Consider the following 13,541-nt stretch of genomic DNA (forward strand, 5'->3'; position numbering starts at 1 on the left):
CTGCCGTTGTACTTTATGAGGGGTAACAAATGAGTTACCTGGGTCTCATGAGTACACATGTTTTAAAATGATATTGGGTAACCAGATGGGCTGCCCAGTGTCTCATGAGTACACATATTTTAAAATAATATTGGGTAACCAGATGAGCTGCCCAGTGTCTCATGAATACACATGTCTTAAAATGTTATCTATTATATTTCCTTTGTATGTGATGTATGTTATAATGTTGGTTTACTCATACGGGCTGAAAAGCTTACCGGGTTTGTGTTTACAATCCCGGGCACCAAATCGATGGGTGTAGAGGATAGTTCTGCAGGTGGGGATTAGCAGGTTCAGAGAACTTACTCAAAAGATTACTGAGGGTTTCTTTCTTTTATTTGTGCTGAGAATTGAGTGAAAAATTATATTTCCAATTGTTATAATACTTGAGATATAAAATGGTTATGTGTTATTTAAATTGACTGAGTCGTACTGTGAACTCAGTTTCGATACACTGTTGCTATAAGATTATTTCAATATATTTGGGATTATTTTAAAGTTTTCATGATTTTAAATTCGAATTTTTATCATTCGAAATTTCGGGGTTATGACACTGAGTCACTTGATCACTTAGACTTCATATACTGCAATTCTTTCCTTTATAGTGATACATCGACAAATGATAGGCATATAAGTGGAGTACAAACTCAAACTCTTTTAAATTACTGCCAAGCCTTTCTATATCATAAACCATTCTGGTTATAGTCCACTACTCCCCAGCATACTCTGTTCTTCTTGCGGATGGGAATTGAATTTGTCCGATGACTTCAAGTCCATCCCTCACAGTAGTAGCGGATCCAGGATTCACAACTCATGGGGACTTGAAATTTTTTCCTCAAATCCATCCCTCAACGATCGAAGTGATAAAACTTTATGGCACCTGAAATATTTAACTATAATGTATTAGAGCTGAAAATGCTGACTCTCTATTATAACTTTTAAGCTATTTTAGAGAGCATATTTATCTTTTTACGAAAATTAGTAGATACATCAGACTCTCTATTATAATTTTGCTCTAACTTTGAGTTATCTTACTCGACAAATTTGTCTAGTGAGATAGTTCAAAGTTAAAATATTCTTTATATGAAATTATATATAATTTATAAATAAATTTAAAATACTTTTTAGGCATGTAATGAGAACTTTAAATTCAAATAAAGCTAAAATAGAGAGAACTGATGTAGACGTATTTCGAAATTGGCTAGCCAAAATGCCTTATAAACTATTTAATTAAAATTTAACTAAAATATAGCTAGTATTGCTAAAGATGCTCTTAGATGTATACTTTGTTTATATGAGAATAGCTAGAAACCCTATTCAAAATACTGTAAGTTTAGTTGATTGCCAAAAAACATTTTTTGGAATTGATCAAAGAGCTTAATCAAATGTAATGCTCAATGAAAGTATAATAGATTAATTACATGTTGAAGAATTTAAGGAAGATCGGAACTTGAAAATAAATGGAAAAATAGACTCAAAGAAGAAATTAAGGAAGATTAAAACTAGAAATTAAATGGAAAAGTAGACTCAAACATTTGCATTTGTTAGGATTTGATCTCACGTGGGCTTGATATTAACAAAACTCTAAAACCAAACCTACTTGAGGGGCCACTTTAAACTTAAAGTAGGGAAACTTAAGTCCCCCACTTGACAACTTATATATACTAGGGTTGGGCATAAACCGATTCTAAATAGATAAACCGACCAAATCTAACAGAATTATGATTTAGTGACCGAATCGATTTCAAATGGACTACAAAATGGATTCAACAAGTCCAAAATAAATTGAAATGGTTTCATAGGTTGACCTGACTGCTTATAAACCGAACCGATTAAATTAATTTTGATGTATTAAAAAATAATAAGTTTATTAAAAGCTAATAAATATATTGTTTGCATATAAAAGAACAAGTTGTAAGTTTGGTGCAGTGGTTCTTTACCATTGTCTTCGAGAGGTAGGGGCCGGTTTGACTCATACCTCATGCAAAATTTAAAAAGTTTTGCAATGGGTTGAATTGTCCACGTGTGGACTTGGGCTGGGTCGGTTTGCAACCCGTTTATTTTGACTCTAGTCAAAATTCATGACCGAAGCTGATCTGAATTTAAATTCGGTCAAATTGAAATTTTCGGCCCGATTCCTTTAAATTCGGTGGCAATTTCTAATTTTGTCCAACCGATGAATTGATTTCAAAAATTAATTGGGCAAAAAACCGACCCGAACCGACTTTGCCAAGCCCAGTAGTCTTATACACCTAGATCCACGCCTGTCTTAGGATAAACTAATAAGTTAAGATAAGCTGTCCTGGAGTATGCCAAGTACTTGAGCTGTTAGAATATTCCTCTAGTGTAAATGTTGGGGTAGGATGAGCCATGTCATGCAAGCAACAACGTGACTTGACTGAGACCTGGCCAATTGGGCGAGCTTGACGACAGCCTCAGACCCATCTGTAAGGGGCACCAATTGTAATCAACTCTATACAATCGCACAGAGAGGAGTTCTAATTGATTATAGGAAATGAAAAAGATTTTTTTTTAACACGAAAGGACACAAATTACAAAGACGAGCCTCTGGATCAAGAAGTTAAATTATAACTAAATGTGGGGTAAATTTTTCGCTCACCAAATGACATTACTTCGAGGAGAAAATAATTTGGCGAGCATTATTTCTAGAGGAGTTCTCATCATGAAAAATCACCTTGTATTCAAATTAGAGCTACGGTGAATCGTCTCACGGTTAAATTAGACTACGAGATCACCTTGCGGCCGAATTGGGTTTCGGTGAATCCTCGCGGCCAAATTTGACTATAGTGAATCACCTCACTGCCAAACTGGTGCTTTTATCGAGTGTTGTTACAGTGGATTCGGTCTTGAAGGAATCATGTCACGGTAATATTGAGCCACTAACCAAACTTCGTTATGGTGAAGATAGACCACGATCAAATCAGATCACAATCAACTAAGAGCATCCGCACCGACAAGCAAACGGAGAAAAGCTGCTCAAGCATGAGGTGGGATCACCTGGATTTGCTCGAGCAAACCTAGATCATAGCTCGCAGCGGCATCAATGGAGGTTTGACTTGCTCGCCCAGTCAACCTTCCGGTTTTGCTCCATCTTCCATTGGAGCAAACTTTGCTCGGCCTTTCGCTCGACCAAATAACGGAGCACACATCACGTGGGTGACGTATTTTTTCTTCTTTTATCAGCCAGTAAAAAGTGAAAAACAAATTACGGACCAATGATGTGATGACACATGGCTTATTGACGGTGTCATTCAAACTCCAAAGGTTTAATAGATTTTGGCTTCCATTTGAATCAAAAATTTCAATCAAACGGTCAAAATACATAGGCAACGGTTACTATTTGATCAGAACGGAAACAACCCCAAAAAATAGTTTAAAAAATCTCAAAAATTTGCCTATAAATACTACTTCAATTTTAGATCAACTCACACCAATTTGTGCACAACAAATTTCACATCTTCCTCCATCTCCACTTTCATTTCGTTTAGCATTTTATTTCCCAAACAATGGGCTCCCATTGGCTTCCTTCTGAAGATTTACAAATGTGCATCTCTTTTGTTCGTCATAGCGTTGATGAATACGACGGTAACAAACAAAAAAGAGATAAATTGTGGGAGACAATTCATGCCGATTATATGCAAAATTGGGTGCTAGCATCCGGTGAGAAACCTCCAAATGAGCCGAGGACCCAATTTGCGCTCGCTTCTCACTACAACAAGTTCAAACTACTCTTGCAAAAATTGGGCGAATGTTTGGCGATGGCACGGCAACATGTAGCTAGCGGCACTTCGTGAATGGATGAAGTAAGTTTTCATTGTTTTATCATATATTATACTTTTTATTCGATTATATATATAATTAAATTATGTAATTTATATATCTAATTTGTTTTAAATATGTAGCATTGTTTACATTATTTGTTTTATCCAATTTGTTTAAATTATGTAATTAAATATGTACCTAATATAATTTTTTCATTAGGAACGACAAGCTCAATCATGTTACTATAATGCCAAAAAGAAAAAGTTTACACACTTTGAATGTTGGAAAGTGGTTAAGGATCATCCATCTTTTGTTGCGGTGCTACCTACTACTCCATCTCCATATGCAAGTAGTTACGATGCTACTCCTTCCGCAACCAAATCATCTCCAACCATCAATTTGGATGACGACCAAGTGAATGAGACACCTCAAAACAACACGGCAGTTTCCTCAAGTCCGCCAAGACCAATGGGAACCAAGGCGGCAAAGGAAGCTAGGCACCAAAAGAAACAGGGTAAGACTTCTATTGAGTAACGAGTTGAGGTTTTGTATACCATTGCACATGACCAAGTATCATGGTACGTCAAGAGGCTAGCGCATAATGAAAGTGAGCTTAATTATTATACGGAGTATATAGACATTCAAAAGCGGAAGGAAACAAGGGCGGAAGAAGAGTTGCGATTGAAGAAACAAGAGAATGACACAAGGATCATGACAATGGATTTGGAGGCTATGACATTAAGCATGATTATCTTATAATATGTGATATGTCCAAAATTGATCTAACATTCATGTCAGGCTTGAACCCTTCAACCGTCTTCCTATAAGAACCATTGCTACGAAGGGTCAAAACTCAAAAGGCACCTGCTATTCCTCGCACTTGAACATTGTTCTTTTCTTTTTCCGGTCTCGATTGCTACAGGTGCATGTAGAATGAAAACACATTGGCGTCCTTATAAGTAAGGAACATACAAGACCATCGTAGAAAGATAGCCTTAAGTAGACATGAGAAAGCAGTGAAACCATTTCAATGTTGGGGGAAATCTTCAATGCATATTGTAACTTTAAAAATGAACACAATTTGTGGGAGATGACAGTGTATCAATAAACCGTATGCTATGTAACTGTTTTTTGAAATTTAACGAGATACAACATTTCACCTGCAACTTATACATTCGGTGATGTCAAATCGCAGCTGTTCCAAAAGAACCAAATTCGAGACCTAGCCAAAACAATAAGTCGTGTTCGATTCCTCTCAAATGTATTTCCGGCTTAGCGGCAAGAAAATGTTCAAGAGATGCCCAACTGTTTAACTTGGTTCATTTTCAGAAAAGTGATGCAATCCAATTTTAAAACCACCGGTTTATATTCACTCGAATAAAAATCTCTACATATATACGATGACAAATCTAAACAAACGCGGAAAACTAGAAAAAACAATGTCAACTCATGCACTCCTCGCCAATTGCACTGCAGTCCAGTTTGAGACAGCCACCGCACGCGACGGTAAGAACTTGGGTTCCGACGCCGGTGAAACCCAGCGACTCACTTATGCTGCGATGGTGAAAGATTTCTATTGAAATAGCTGATAAAATAAGTGGAAAGAAGGAGCGTGGCAGTGCAGAGAGGGGGAGTGAAAAATAAGCTTCTAGAATTAGCATTAAGCTAGAAACTGCTCACACCCGTAGGGGTGTGGAAAAATGGGCGGTTATTATTGTGAATATTTAATATTCTGAAAATATTTATGTTTTGATTATAAAACCCTAACCCTTATTTATTTATATACTAATGTGAAATGTGAAATGGTATTTTTGGAAGTTCGTAATTTGGTAGTACTTTAGGTACTGGCTTTATAGTAGTAGAGATAGAAGGGAAAACGTGGGCTCGGGTCCGGGTTTAGATATTAGGCCCAACCCGACTGGCTCTACGAGAGCCAGAAAAGTGAGACAGAAGCAAGCACACACACACAAGCTTTGCATCTCAGAAACAATGGCGAAGCCAGTTGCTGATTGGCAGAGCAACAAGGAAGCAGTTCAGGCCACTAACGACGACGCTTCCGCCAGCAAACTGTACTCTCTCTCTCTCTCTCAAAGTTTCTTTCTTTCTCTATTCTAATCTTGCAGGCTTCAAAACCCAACAGAGCATTATGTGTCCTATGTTCATTTTCACTTACACTCTGTTTGGCTTGGAAGAAAAATAAACCCAGAAGGATTGAACTTTAGGACTCTGGTGTTACTGAGTTGAGATGTAAAGTTGCCAACTTTGAACTGTGTTGTGATGTGATTCTAGGTCATGTGTGAAAAAGGGTTACATAAAAGATGATTATGTCCATTTGTTTGTGAGGAGGCCAGTGAGAAGATCACCCATTATTAACCGTGGTATGTGTTTTTTTTTGTGTTGTGATAAGAGTTTTACAACTTGGAATTTAATCAATGGTGGAGAGTTTTGATTTTCTTGGTTTTTGCTGTGTTTTGAATAATGAAGGTTACTTTGCCCGCTGGGCTGCGTTCCGCAAGCTTTTGAATCAGTTTCTTGATACTGAAGTCGGCGAAAAGGGTGAGTTGAGGAAGCAGATACTGTCGCTTGGGGCTGGGTTTGATACCACTTATTTCCAGTTGCAGGTGCGTTTGTTTTTCATGTTTTGAGCCTTTGATTTTTTCAGTAATTGAGATGCATTGCAGTTGCATTGATGTGTATGCATTTGCATGGTTTGGCTTTGTAATTGTGAAATAAAATGAACCTGTTTTAACTTTAAAGATAAGCAGGGATTAGGATATCCTAAACTCTTGTTCGGTCAAGTTTCATAGTTCGTTCTTGTCCTTAATCTTTGTCCTGTCTGTTGAGATGTTGATAACAGTGTATATGTGTGTGGAGGTGCTGAAATTCTCTTTTTTACTTGACCTCTTTGTTTGACAGGATGAAGGGACGGCACCGTATCTATATGTGGAGTTGGATTTTAAGGAGGTGCGAATTATAAATCATTAATTACTATGTGGGTACTGTTAGCAACAGACCGACTCTTCTTTTTGGTGCAGTGTGCCAAGTTACATTAAAAGTTTTAAGATTCAATACTTTGTGGATGAACTCGTGCTAACCAGCCCTCTAATTTGGGTTGGTTAGCATTTTAAGTCATGTGGTACAGAGAAAGTTGTCCTCCGTTTTTTATGTTTTAGTTGCACCTATGCCACAGTAAGAGGCTTGTGTTATATGGTCTTTTCTTTGTAGGTTACTAGAAAGAAAGCAACAATTATTGAAACCTGCAGTCAAATGAGGGACAAAATTAGTGCAACAGCATCAATCTCACGAGGTCAGTACTCCTTGGTTGCTGGTGCTATGAATCTTTCGTTAATTGGTTTAAAATTGACTACACATGTCTTTGGAGTGCTGTTGAAGATTTGTTAAGTACCTAGCTGAATCGGGAAAAATCAACCTCCATACATAACTTGGATCCATATCATCAGGATCACCAAGTTTTTCCAATAAAAGTTTTCAAAATAAAAATACGTTTCTTTGTAGTTATATGAAGTTCAACTATTAGAGCTCCTCAAGTACATCAGTTTCCATTTTTACTTTTTTAGAGAGAGGAGAAGTGCTCAGTGACCACTATAAGCTACTTCCAGTTGATTTGCGTGACATACATCAATTAAATGAGGTCATAGCTTTGGCTGGTATGGATCCCAGGTATGTAATTTGGGACAATATTCTTCCTTTGTTAAATTGAATTTCATCACTGACTTTGAACATTCTATAGATCTTTGAGCTGTTTGTGTCCGCTTTTATGGCATATCATGATTCTTTCTTTTCAATAATAACTATTGGATCCTGCTTAAGGATTATGATGCTTTTAGTTTCACTAAGATTATGTTATTGTTGCTAATACAGAGTTTTTTTTTAGTGTCACTAAGAGTTTCTTATTTATACTAATACAAATTGTTTCACCATAAAAATACTAGTCCACACTTCTAACTTATCTAAAATTCGGTTTGAAATTCTTGGGTTACTCCATACCTAGGGTACTTTAAAAACCTTTTAGATTCTACAAACAGAATTAAAATATAAGGCCTGCTGAAGGGTTGAGCAGAGAGACTGGGAGAATTAAGTAGGGAATATTTTGTTTTGTATGAATAAGATTAATAAAATTTAAGTTTGGAATTTGTTAATAAAGAGAGAACCAAGATTGCAAGGAAGAATATAAGTGTAGTACATTTGAGAAGGCTGCCTGAACTGATTTTCTTTTCGACCTCCTTTGGTCTAATGAAAGCCTTGGAACCTGCAGTATAGTTGGCAATTTCAATAAAATTTCCACTTCTTTTCTTTATTTTTAATTTTCCTCCAGTTTTCCCTAATACAATCATATAAGATCATGATACTAAATTTTCATTTAGATTTTCATGATTGATTATTGATTTTATTCTGTTATTATTATCAGCCTGCCGACTTTTATAATTGCAGAATGCGTTTTGATATACATTGATCCAAAATCTAGTCGCGAAATAGTTGGCTGGGCATCAAATACATTTTCAACAGCCATATTTTTCTTGTATGAGCAGGTAACACGGGAAAATGTCTCTTCTTGTTATGAAGGCTTTAGTTTGATCATTCTTGCTTCTTTTGATTTGTGATTACGTTAAGGAATAGACATCTTATATGGTTTCGTTCACACCTCATTGTGGTTCTTCATCAGATTCTCCCAGATGATGCTTTTGGGGAGCAGATGATCAGAAACTTGGAGGTCTGTTATTCTTCTCTCTTTTTTTTTTTGTTATTTGTATTGTTTATATTCTAAATAATATGGCACTTTTCTTAAAATGTGTATTCCTTATAATTCTTTGCCTATCTATTTCTATTTGTTATTTCAGTTCATTAGGTAGCAGATGTAATGAAAAAAAAAGAATAAGAAATTATAGGAAGAATTGAGTGGGAAGTTGCTCATAAATATTGAAATGAACCTAACAATAGATCATAAAAAATTAAGTTAAAAAAATATATAGATGTTTGGTTATCAAATTAGTATTAGATTCATCTTGCTCCGCATAATATAATGGTAGATGCTAATGCGCATAGTATTGGCTTTCCTTAAGAGCTTCATTGTCTGTATAAGATGCTATAGGACTAGGTGTACTAGTACCTGAGGTAGCACCGTAGCACTCTTGTAACTGGTTGAAACCAAAAGAGTGGACTTCCAATCCCTAGATAGATGTAACAAGACTGCATATTTCTGTTGCGACTTGGGGCATCAGTTCTTATCATTGCTCTGTTGGCCAAGACCCGTGAATATATTCACTCTTGATTTTTACTTCTACTAGAATTGTTCATTCCTGAGCTTGGCAAGTCTGTTTCATTAGGCTCTGAAACTGTAATATTTGGCTTTTTTCTCTTGAATTAGAACATGCTTATGATAGGAGAGAAATAATTGGAAATTTGAGGACAGTGAATTTTTTTTGTTTCCACTGATGAAGTCTATATCTTCATTTCTTCTCAAATATATCCTTCACTTTCTATATAGGTTATTGACATTAGACTGTTTGTATGTTCTTTCACATCAGCACTGGGTAGAATAGGGCGGCACCTCTACTTTTTATTCTACAATTAAACTATGTTTAAAAAAATTAAACACTTGGAAGACAGGCTACATGCCGATATCTTATCATTACACATTATCATTCCTCAAATAATTGACATCTTCGGATCGTGCTTAATCATATCTGTGGAATAAAGTTATGCTTCTCAAAAAAAAAAAAGCGATTGTGTTGGGCAAAGCAATGCTTCTAAAAAAACGCATCTTACCAGGATAAAGTTAATGACTGGTATTGTGTTCTGATTTTCAGAGTCGAGGTTGTGCGCTCTTGGGAATACATGATACACCAACATTGGAGGCAAAGGAAGGACTTTTTCTTGATCGAGGATGGCAGGTACATGTTTAATAATTATTTTGGACCATAAAGTATATGGTGAGACACCAGTTAAATTTTTATTTTCTGGGGTAGATAGGCAGTTTACAACAGTGAATTATGGAGCAGTAATGTGCAGAAATAAAAATGCAAGATTCTTTTTTTGCTGTAGTGTACTAAAGAATGCTCCTTATCCCTTTCAAAAAATAAAAGAAGAATGCTCCTTATGTGTTTGCAGTTGAACAACCTTTGTTGACGATAGTCAGCTTCCTTTTAAAATGAACTTCGTCATTTATATAGTTAGGAGACTCTCACTGAATGACGTTATCTTTATTTGATGTTTATATTTGGTATGTGGTGTTTCAGAGAGCTGTTGCCTGGGACATGCTGAAAGTATACAGTACTTTTGTTGATACTCAAGAAAGACGCAGGTATGTAGGATCTACATCTTGGAATTATTTGAGTAGTTTATTGTTTATCCATCTTTGCAATGGCGTGGTTCACTTCATTTCCATGAGGATAAGATTGAGGGGATAGGCTATTTTCTACCAATTAGTTGACTGTATCTGGGACGTTAAAGAACTTAAGTCATAAATTATGCGACCAGTGTGTCTGTGTTTCATTAAGCATAGAGTCACATCCTTGATCAGTTGGTCCTGTAAAAAACATAAAATAGAACAAAATAAGTTCTGTCTTTAGCAGAAGATATTGAGAATTCTGGGAAGAACTTGAACTGCGGTTCAGGGAATTAATGTCAGAAAAGGGATAGCTGCCTTTGCTGATCTTACTTTACAGAAATAGAGAACACTGAACTTATCTGGAAGCCTTTTCCTGATTCTAGGTCTTTTATTTTTTTCATTGCAGTTTAGATTCCCTAGATCATTTATGGTTGCGATATTGTGGTACCATCTCTGCTTTTTGAGGTTCTAAAGCTTCTTTCTAGAATATGGAGGGTCCTATTCTTTTCCAATTTTTTTGTTTTTCCTGACTGTGCTCTTGCTCTTTGTATCAACCTTTGATCTGGCAAAGTCACATATCATTTCTGAAAATATTCTTGACAAGATGCTCATGTTTGCTGTCCCGCTAATTAGGATTGAACGATTGGAATTGTTTGATGAATTTGAAGAATGGCACATGATGCAGGCAAGTCAACTCTTCCTTTGTGTTGTGAAATAAAAATGGTGCTAGGATTTATTTGGTAAAATTTGCCCCATGAGGATTTACAATGGTAGACCTAGATTAGTTAAGTTGGTTTTCCTACTGTTTATGCAAGTGCTTAAGCATATGTATATCAGCATATGCATATCAGCATATGCATGTGCTGGCCCATGTTTCATGAACCACAGCGAGTCCTGGTGACCTAGAGTGTGAGTGCCACAAACAATCATCGGTGGTATAATTTGGGAGGCTATCAACCATTCTGTTGTACTGGAAACTGCTGAATTATTTGCTCCCTTTTATTTGGGAGGTAGGGTTGTTTGGGAGGATAACATAGGTTGATTGTGAGTTGTTCACTTAAATGGATGTGTCTATCATTCTTTATCTGAAGTTTCGTCCCATACTGCTGATTTTCAGAAGCATTACTGTGTGGCTATTGCAATCAACGATGCCATGGTATGTCTATATAGAACTTATTCCAATCAAGTTGTTTTAATTTTCTTCAGGAATCAATAACATATCTTATCAATGTCTTCTCGTCTGATAAAGTTTAGGACCCAAATTTTCATGTGATAATATTATTATGCAGCGGTGTGACGGTTTCTTTAACATACTGCTTGTTATCTTGGTCACAAGTTCTAATACTTTTCACTCCATTATTCAGAATCTTTTTGAGAATTTCGGCTTCCTGAAAGACCAGAAGAAGCACAAGCCCATTCCCTCCTCATCAGCTTCACCATGAAAGCATGATACTAAGACCTTAACCATAAATCTATGATGCTGTTCCCATATCTGGGTAAACATTGTATCAGACAAGCACTTCTGATTGTGCATCAGGTAAACAAACAGCGGTCTCTCAATTCTAGTATTGGCTACAGTATCGAAATGAATGGTGACCATCTATGTGCGTATGTTGTTTTGGTTTAGAGAAAAAGATCCTTTCCTCACTGTTGTAGCTGTTTGGAAAAGCAAGAATACGTGGTAGGTCCACCAAGGCACCAAATGTGTGTATTCTAATTGGTTTATAGGGTTTGGGTCATGTGAGGGGGGATAATATGCAAGTTGGTTCTTTCCTACTGTATTCTCTCTATCCTTTTCCTCTATGATTTTGCTTGCGCTTTTCCACATCCTGTTTTCTTCTTTCTTGGATGATGATCATGACGCTAGTTTGGACTTTGGGAGATGGTGGAAAATCTATTCACATATTCTTGATAGTATTATCTTTAGTCTTTATAAAATTTTGGCCTTAAAATTGAAAAAATGGGCGAGTATGAAGTGGAAAGTTACTGCTTCCGAATGTGTGTTTATACTTTATATTCTTATACAAGTGGGTCTTAAAATGTATAGATGCTGACATTGTTCTGTCACTACTTGCTGTTGGATATTCAAAGAAGCACAGTAATTTAGTTGAGCACTGTGATAACCATGACTATCAGAGTTGAATGTTTCGAAGTGATGCTGTTTCCTTTTATTTTCTCTCCTTTTCTTTTCTTTTCTTTTCTTTGCAAATAATTCTTGAAAGTGAGATGTCATCAAGTTAACTTTCATCTCGGTGGAATTGAACAATGCTCTTAAATCAAGAGATGTGTACCTCAGGAGGATACAATTATCATTTAGTAATTGGCAGTTAATCTCAAATTGGTGTAAATCTCAATTTTTCGGTAACAAGTGCGACAAATTCGAAAATGGTCAAGTCTGGTAATAAAAACACCACCTTCATTCTCCATGGTTTTCCTAGAAGCATTCAGTGAGTTCTCAAAATTGTCTCGTTCGAAACTTAGTGTATTTTCCATCATGAACGAGTCCATGTTACATAAACGATCGACATGAGTCCGATCGTACTTCACTGCTCCGGCCAAATGCAACTTCAGATGAGGCCATGAACAGGGGAAAGGCACTCAAATCACTCAACACAGGCATTTGTGTGGGGAAAAGGTAGAATTAGGAGGACTAGAGAAGGTATTCCCACTTTCTTTATCAAATAGTTGCCCTTTCCATCACTCTTTTCTGTTCAACTTTCTAGCCTCCCTGCTTGGATGTTTATCAATTATCAATTGTGACACCCAAATTTAAGGAATACGAACCATTTGTGTCCTTTTTTCTGGTAAAAGGGGTATTTATTTTAATGTTGTCTGTTACTGTTACAGCCTGCAAATATCCAGAGCCATCCACAGGCCTTTGTTTATTTGTGTAGCAACCAACTGGTTTATAAAGTCTGATAAAATCTTTCGAGGATTGCGTACTTGGTTGAATGGTTGCAGCTTATTTAATCTACAGCTTTGGCTGATTCAGTTCTCTACAGTCCACATACGCCTAGCTTGCTTGACATGTAGAAAGGGTTGTACCATCGTGGATTCTTAATTTCCTAGCATGATTACCGATGAATATAACTTCTATAGTTATTTCTAAGGTTGTTCGTATTTTAATCTAAATTCATATTTTTCTAGAACGCTTAATCCATTATCTTACAAATAAGAAACATCTTTGATCTTTCTACATATTTTGAAACACTATTCCAGTATCAGTTCTTGCTTCTCAAAGATTGTAGATTTCTCTAGGAGGACTAGGGTACCTTCCTGTTTGTAGTGAATTTGTGAAGCAGTTTTGAGGGATTTTGGGTGTTTGGAAAAAGCGGTATGGTGTCTTTAGGAGAGTTCACCTAGACAAAAA

The 13,541-nt window shown here is 36.3% G+C and overlaps 1 protein-coding gene across 1 annotated transcript; it reads left to right on the forward strand.

Moving 5' to 3' along the window:
• Positions 1–5,769: 5,769 nt before the first annotated feature.
• Positions 5,770–12,088, forward strand: LOC126803410 (leucine carboxyl methyltransferase 1 homolog). Its single transcript, XM_050531217.1, has 12 exons — positions 5,770–5,891; positions 6,112–6,200; positions 6,307–6,443; positions 6,739–6,786; positions 7,048–7,129; positions 7,401–7,503; positions 8,252–8,372; positions 8,507–8,554; positions 9,651–9,734; positions 10,080–10,144; positions 10,805–11,327; positions 11,536–12,088. The coding sequence occupies exons 1-11, from the start codon at positions 5,812–5,814 to the stop codon at positions 10,887–10,889; spliced, it is 942 nt and encodes a 313-aa protein (XP_050387174.1). The 5' UTR covers positions 5,770–5,811; the 3' UTR covers positions 10,890–11,327; positions 11,536–12,088.
• The last annotated feature ends 1,453 nt before the right edge of the window (positions 12,089–13,541 follow it).

The sequence above is a fragment of the Argentina anserina genome, chromosome 7, assembly GCF_933775445.1.
Source record: "Argentina anserina chromosome 7, drPotAnse1.1, whole genome shotgun sequence".
NCBI lineage: Eukaryota > Viridiplantae > Streptophyta > Magnoliopsida > Rosales > Rosaceae > Argentina > Argentina anserina.

Coding starts and splice junctions, on each gene's coding strand:
- LOC126803410 (XM_050531217.1), top strand. CDS start 5,812: ATGGCGAAGCCAGTTGCTGATTGGCAGAGCAACAAGGAAGCAGTTCAG. Junction 7,130..7,400: donor AACAGCATCAATCTCACGAG/GTCAGTACTCCT, acceptor TTACTTTTTTAG/AGAGAGGAGAAGTGCTCAGT. Junction 9,735..10,079: donor TTCTTGATCGAGGATGGCAG/GTACATGTTTAA, acceptor GTGGTGTTTCAG/AGAGCTGTTGCCTGGGACAT.